Source organism: Engystomops pustulosus, chromosome 5, assembly GCF_040894005.1.
Source record: "Engystomops pustulosus chromosome 5, aEngPut4.maternal, whole genome shotgun sequence".
In the NCBI taxonomy this organism is placed as follows: Eukaryota; Metazoa; Chordata; class Amphibia; order Anura; family Leptodactylidae; genus Engystomops; species Engystomops pustulosus.
The window spans coordinates 91310103-91317576 of record NC_092415.1 but is presented as its reverse complement, the minus strand read 5'-3'; the positions used below and the strand labels follow the sequence as shown (position 1 = coordinate 91317576).

At 41.7% G+C, this 7474-nt stretch overlaps 1 protein-coding gene across 6 annotated transcripts in view; it reads left to right on the top strand.

The window, feature by feature from the left end:
• The first annotated feature begins 4896 nt into the window (after nucleotides 1-4896).
• Nucleotides 4897-7474, top strand: part of KIF13A (kinesin family member 13A) — a 187589-nt gene continuing 185011 nt past the window's right edge. For 4 of the 6 annotated variants that reach the window (XM_072152654.1, XM_072152653.1, XM_072152657.1 and 1 more), the window contains exons 1-2: nucleotides 4897-5263; nucleotides 5983-6079. In XM_072152654.1, coding sequence (XP_072008755.1) covers nucleotides 5209-5263; nucleotides 5983-6079 — 152 coding nt within the window. In that variant the 5' untranslated portion in view covers nucleotides 4897-5208. The remainder of the gene's footprint in view (nucleotides 5264-5982; nucleotides 6080-7474) is intronic. The other 2 variants (XM_072152659.1, XM_072152655.1) reach the window with 1 other exon arrangement.

Sequence of the window (7474 nt, the reverse complement as noted above, 5' to 3'; positions counted from 1 at the left end):
TGGATTACAGTGTCTGCCGAGGCTGACGGGTAGACCAATCTTTAAATTAGGTTGTCAGTATAAGATCGGTGGGGACCAATTCTCTTACCTCAGTATAATCAGCTGTTCCAGCAACCTCTAGACCAGGTGCACAACCTTTATTGGGTAGAGGGCCCCACTGTCAGCAACAGGGAGGCACCACAAAGAATGGAACTGTCCCAAATTATTTTCACCCTTTATACTTCAGATTTTAAACACAACTCTAGCTCCTGCCACCTTCAAAAATTTTCAGATGATTTGGTCATCGTTGGCATAATCTGTTAATGTTGACCAAAGACCAAGGAGATGGTGATTGATATGAGGAGGAACAGAATGACCCTAGAACCAATTGTGATCAAAAGCAAACCAATTGAGCAGGTCAGAGCATACAGGTATCTAGGTGTGTACATTGATAACATGCTAGATTGGAAGACAAACAATGATAGGGTGTACTGTAAAGCAATGTTTAGATTGTACCCCTTAAGAAAGCTCAACTTGTTTAACATGCAAAAAAAGAATTTTTGTTGCCATCTGTTGGGGAGGGCGCATAAATGGTAAGGAAAAGTATAGACTTACTAAAATCATTTGGATCGGAAACGAATTGTCCCTTTGAGGAAGTCTGGCAAAACAGATGCCTTAAGAAATTTAAGTCTATAGCTGAAAACACCGGACACCCGTTATATAGCACGAATGAAGTCTTTCATTCCTTAAACAATCGAATTATGCAACTAGATGGCCAAAACAAAGTCTTGAACTGATGGAACCAACCCCACCTCTCTCCTATCCTACTATACCCCTGCCCACACCTAAATTAATGTTGTACCAACAACCATTGGATGCCGTTTACTTTCTGTGTAATAAGTTGCCTGGATCCATGATGTACAAAATATTTACAGATGTACAAAATACAGTTTTATTCTAATCTGTTTTTTTCATACAACTGAATTTTGAGGGACCGCACTGGTAACCAGACCCATAGATGAACCAAAAACCCCAGTACAGCACAAATGCCACCCAACAAACCATATGCTGCATTTGTACAATAGCTAATACAAACCCAAGTGTAGACTACAAGTACAGTACTGAAACCAGACAGTAATAATACTGAAGTTCTCTGTGGAGGGTCTCATGAAGAGATGAATGTCATTGCTGACTGTCATTGTGTGCAATACGCATCTCATGGATCTCATCATCTCTGATTTGTCTCATCTCTCTTTCTATGTGTCAGATACTAGTACAATTCTCAGAAGCCAGATGAAAGTGTATATAAACCTGTACCCTGATAATCTAACCAGCTCACAGAACTAGATGGATCATAATGTGTCTGCTTAGAGTCCCCGTCCTGCGTCCTGGAATTTTACACTGACCATCACTGACTGATAGGAGCTAAAACTGAAATAAAACTGAGTAAAATTGTGAAGTGAAGGGTCAAAAATTATCTTTATTTTGTTACCATTACTGGTGGATTGAAATTTGAACATTTTCTTTCATGGGAAAACCCCTTTAAATCTGATCAATTAGCTCTGACAGATATATTGTGGCCCCTACAGATCCCTGGACAAAGCACATCATGGTATGCCTGGTGCTTCTGGTCCCTTTATTTTGCATCCCCAGAGGGGGCAGTTTCCTGGAAGTTGGATATTTTCCATGATAGGTTTTAGTTTTTTCTATTTGTAAAGTTTTATTTATTTATTTTTTAAATTTAGAGTAGGGATCATTGGTGTGGGTTGCGAGCTTACATATTTTTACCATTCACATTTTTTTTTAAATTTTGCATTACCATGATAATGAAAAGATGAATGGCGATTCATACTCCAAGTTAGAAAAAGCAATAATCAAAAATGGGCAAGCATAGGCAGTAAAGGGTGATACAGGCAGTCCCCGGGTTACATACAAGATAGGGTCTGTAAGTTTGTTCTTAAGTTGAGTTTGTATGTAAGTCGGAATTGTATATTTTATCATTGTAATCCCAGCCAGAACTTTTTTGGTCTTTGTGACAATTGGATTTTAAAAATGTTGGTTTGTCATAAGAATCAATATTAACACTAAAGCTTCATTACAGACACATTTGATAACTGTTACAGCTGATCATTGTAGCCTAGGACTAAAGTACAATAAATTACCAATATCCAGAGGTCTGTTTGTAACTAGGGGTCGTATGTAAATCGAGTGTTCTTAAGTAGGGGACCGCCTGTATTGGCTGGGACACAGGTGATAGTGCCTACAAATACATATTAGTGGTTTGGAAGACATTTAGTTGTTAGTAGATTTACCATGGTAGATCACTACTTACCTTATAAAAACAATCAAATTTCTAGAAGCCAATCATTACACAGTTCAAAAATGTCATCATATAATATAGAAAGAATTTCAACACATTTAAATAAGACTGTGTACTAAATGCATATTGTCCACCCTAGTAACACAGATCCGATTTTTCTTCTTTTCGTAGATTTATTCTAAGAGCTTTATAATCTCTCTGGTTGGAATCCTGGGTGACAGAAACAGCAGCAGTTTTTAATCCCGGCAGGGACATTTCAGAAAAATGCCAAAGCTATAATCCTCAAGGGTTTTAGCATGTTTCTACTTAGGAAAACAATGTCCCCATTTATGGCAATTTTCTGAGCTCATAAATCCTGATGGCATCTTCCAGGTATATTTGTAGGAAGGCTTCTAGTGTTTACATTTAAAGAAGACCTGTCACCCCCAAAACTAGGCACTAGGAGCTACTTACTAAATTAACATTTTTTAACAGTGATAAACTGCTAGCTTTATTGGAACACTCTGATAAAGCTAGCAGACACTGCAGCGCCGTACAATAGGACCGAGCTCAGTCATCCGGAATATTCATAAGGGGGCAGGATTAAAAGGCGGTGACTGCCGCATGAAGCCCGGCAGTCACTGCCTGGCTATGGTGTGGGAGGGTGGTCCGGGGGAAGAAGCAGTACTGCGCTGTAAGCTCGGTCCGGCTTTCATATTGTATGGCGCTGCATTACTTTAGTAAGCAGCTCCTAGTGTGTTTTTTTTGGGTGAGAGGTCCTCTTTAGGGGTTTAAAGTCCTCTTTATGGGTCTTCTTTAAGGGTATTATGATGCAAAATATTTCAAAGAGAAACCAATGGGACCTGGTTATGTGCAAGTGGTTATATAGCTTGCAGATAGTTACCTGTGTTTCTATGGCATGTCTAAACAACTAACTTATTGTGGCTTCAGATGTGTAATACTGGAGAACGAAAATACATTCCCATAATATATCAACTGGCATCATTTTTAAAATTATTTAAGCTTTCAATATTTTGGGAAACAATAGGTATCCCTGCATACCTACTCCAGGCTGTGCAGCTAGATGTTATTCTGCACATGACATCTCCTAGGCCAGTGGTGGCAAACCTATGGCACGGGTGCCAGATGTGGCACTCAGGGTCCTCTCTGTGGGCACTCAGGCCATTGCCCCAATTTCACCAAACAGGATTAAATCCACCAAATCTTCCTGCAGTCCCAAGCAACTTAAAAGATGCTGCTCTCAGCGCTATTTTAAAGTGACACTTCACTGGCTGTTTGGAACTGCAGGAAAAGTGAGAAGGTGTTGACAGAACTGCATTGTCTTGGAGGTCCTCCTTCTTTCAACTGTATTGGTTGCCTCAGGGTGGCCAATACAATTGAATGATGTTGAAGAACAGGTAGCAACAAGTTACTACTTAAAATTCCATGCTGGCACTTCATGGTAAATAAGTGGATTTTGGTTGTAGTTTGGGCACTCGGTCTGCAAAAGGTTCGCCATCACTGTCCTAGGCCCTTCCTAAACAGATCTTTGCCATGAGCCATGAGTAAGAGCCTATAACGTGCTTGAAACTCATAGGCAATTATCTGTAGCCCTCGCTGTGGACGCAGTGCTCTTGCGTATGTGATGATGTACGGAGTCAATAAAAATCGATAAAGATTTTCTACCACTGGATGGTAATTCTTGTCGGATTCTACACAGTACGGTTATCATTTTGGCCAATAAGGGGTTTATCTGCATAGTGCACAAAAAGATACTGCCCCATTTATTTTACATCACACAGGGCATACAATGCAGAAGGACACATTTTATTTATTTGATTTTGACTTGACAAATCACAATATTTGTGAAATAAATACGGGAGGGCACCGGGAGGTAAGTACATCTTTATTTTTTTTAAGCAGCCCTGTCCCGGCCACTTTTAGCTTTTTTTCAAGAACTCGGACAACCCCTTTAATAAATGTTAATCCTCTGTTTAATTTTTTTACCTCAACTATTTGTAAGGAAATCCAACCAACTTTATGCCTCAGCTTTATCCCACTGGTCCCTAGTATCAGTTAGTTGCTGAAACCTTGTGGGTATTTGGTGTGCGGTCACCAATGATGAGGCTTCCTGTTGCTAGACCTGAGGAACGCTCGCTATGGCGCAGAAATACACTGGCATAAGATTGGATGGCCAACCATCGGGAAGAAGAAAGATAGCCTTCTCCTCAGGGAAAAGTTATCCACCCTGATAAAACTTCTTTGCATATTTACCTCACACACCATTTGTCAGGGGCCTTTGTCCACTTCTACTTTCTTTAGTGCATCATGTCTCATACCTATAAACAAGCCTCTGTAGACAAGATGGGTCTGCTCTGGGACACTTCAACTCAAAGATGCCCTTTTTCATTGTTGAGTTTAGAATTTCCACCTACCCCGAGCCATATTATTTATGTGGTGTGTACACTTATGGGTGTGGGGTAATATTTGTGAGTTGAGTGAGCTCCCTATGTAGGTGAGGCACCTTGCTGGGGCTACACACATGAGAGCAGAGCACATAGGCCTGTCCATGGCGTCCTGTAGGTGGCACCTCCTGGTAAGGACTGAGGAGAGGAGGAGGAGGGGAGGGAGGGGCTGGCAGCAGCGCCAGCTCTAGGCTCAGCTCCTGCCTGCTGCACACTGATGATAATGGCGACAGGGCTGGGATTTCTCCTCCACACTGAACGATAGACCGGGCGCTGATGGGACCGGCATGGGATTTCTTATCCCCGGAGTTCTTCTTCCTGCGACAACCGGGCGACATCTGCTGCAGCGCTCCGGGGAGCCCTACAAACACTTGATCTAAGGCGGATCCGGTGGCCCGGGGCGGCGGTGCTGCTGGAGGGGGCTCCTTATGCCTTGTCCTCGCGGGTGACGGATTGGATGCGAACATGTCGGATAGCAAGGTGAAAGTGGCCGTCAGGGTCCGGCCCATGAACCGGAGAGGTAAAGAGCAAAGCCTAATATCAGGGAGGGAGCTGCGAAACTCCGGAGAAAGTAACCCGTGCAGTGCCAGGAGGCAGAGGGTGACCCCTCTGACATCTAAGGGGGACATAGGACCTGTGGTGGCATCTTCACATTAGCCTTACATTGTTTCAGTCAACTTTAACCGGATTTTATAATCCGTCAAAATAAAAAACTTCTTAGGAGTTTTTTGGGACAGTTAACACTTAAGGCACATACTTTGTAGCCTGACATCTCATAGTTACTGGTAACTTATTAAGCCTTATTGTCCCTAGTTGTAGGAGATGGGGATGTCCATAACTATTCATATGCTGTTGTGTACAGTATATACAGTTTATACTGTGGCAGCCCCAGTCATGATGTCACTATTGTGGGTGCTTAGCCATGGCAGTTATTCTGCGCTTATTAGTCCGCGACATTCACACAACATGAAATGAATGGCATCATTCTCACCAGTCTCCTAACCTCCAAGTCAGGGACTTTACTAGCAGGCCCTTAGAAGCTCCCCATGCCGGGTTTATTGTAGATATGAAGAGCCATCATAATACTTATAATGAAATGTCCATTGTGGGTGATGGGATATTTATTGAACCCTCTTTGCCCACGGGATGTAATGGTAGTAAGAGGAATTGAAGGCTGAGGATATCGTATTGTCAGTGGTCAGGATGTGTAACCATGTGTCCAACAATTTTTTGATTTAGAGCTGGACCTGAATACAAAATGCATTGTGGATATGGAAGGGAACCAGACGGTGCTGAATCCTCCACCTACCAACAACAAGCAAGGGGGCGACAACAGGTAAGCACCCCTGCCGTCCTGGGACAGATGCTGATTCTGCAGGTGCTGGAATAGATTAGGAAATCCGTTGCCTGCTGGTGATGACAGGAACATGTTTTGTCACCTGCTCAATTAACACTAGTATGATGTTTTACCTGTCATTACACATTTCAGTAGAAATTTAGTCTTCTGCGCTTTCAAGAGGACAAATATTATGTCAACAAAATTAAGTTTAATGTTCAAAAAACCACTACAGAAATGAGCATAGGAATGACAATAGATTATGACATTGGATGACAAAACAGTTCTGAACACACTTGTTCAGGCCAGTCCTTCTTCTGTAAGACAATTCCTCTTTGAGGGTAACAAGTAACATTGGTCAATCTAATATCTTTGAAGGGTACTGAGAGAAATTGCACATCCTTGTAGGAAGTTATTCCTATTATCACAAAGTATGTATTGTTTGTATCAGGCCATACATCGCCCAATGATAAATGACTCATTTCCCAAATAGGCCCAAAATCTGCCAGCTAGTGGCACAGCTCACTGTATACAACTTCCCAATGCTCTAAGCCTGCGTAGGATCTAAAAAATGGCTTAAGCATCCCTACAATAGATACCATTACTGTGTAATTGGCTATTCTGCTATTCTGCTTGGTTGGTTCCCAACATTTTGGTACCAAAATTAGTGTTGCATGAACATCACCACCACCAAATCCTTCTGTATTATTTCTGATTAGTCACTTTATGTGTACCTGATTAGTGTACACAGTAAGACAGCTTTTGTCCATTGCAGAACTGTTGCATACTTTCAATATGAATCAAATATTACTGTGAAGATTTCTTTTTCAATGACCTGTTCACATATTGAAATTTGAAGCCATATTGCAGATCTTCATTTTTTTCTAATTCAGGTGGACTTTATTGCTAAAGGATACAATGAGCTTCTGCTATAATAATTTCTTACACTTCTATAGCATTTGTATACTATAGATTGCACCTCCTCTTAATTTTGTCATATGTATATACACTCACCGGCCACTTTATTAGGTACACCATGCTAGTAATGGGTTGGATCCCCTTTTGCTTTCAGAACTGCCTCAATTCTTCGTGGCATAGATTCAACAAGGTGCTGGAAGCATTCCTCAGAGATTTTGGTCCATATTGACATGATGGCATCACACAGTTGCCGCAGATTTGTCGGCTGCACATCCATGATGCGAATCTCCCGTTCCACCACATCCCAAAGATGCTCTATTGGATTGAGATCTGGTGACTGTGGAGGCCATTTGAGTACAGTGAACTCATTGCCATGTTCAAGAAACCAGTCTGAGATGATTCCAGCTTTATGACATGGCGCATTATCCTGCTGAAAGTAGCCATCAGATGTTGGGTACATTGTGGTCATAAAGGGAT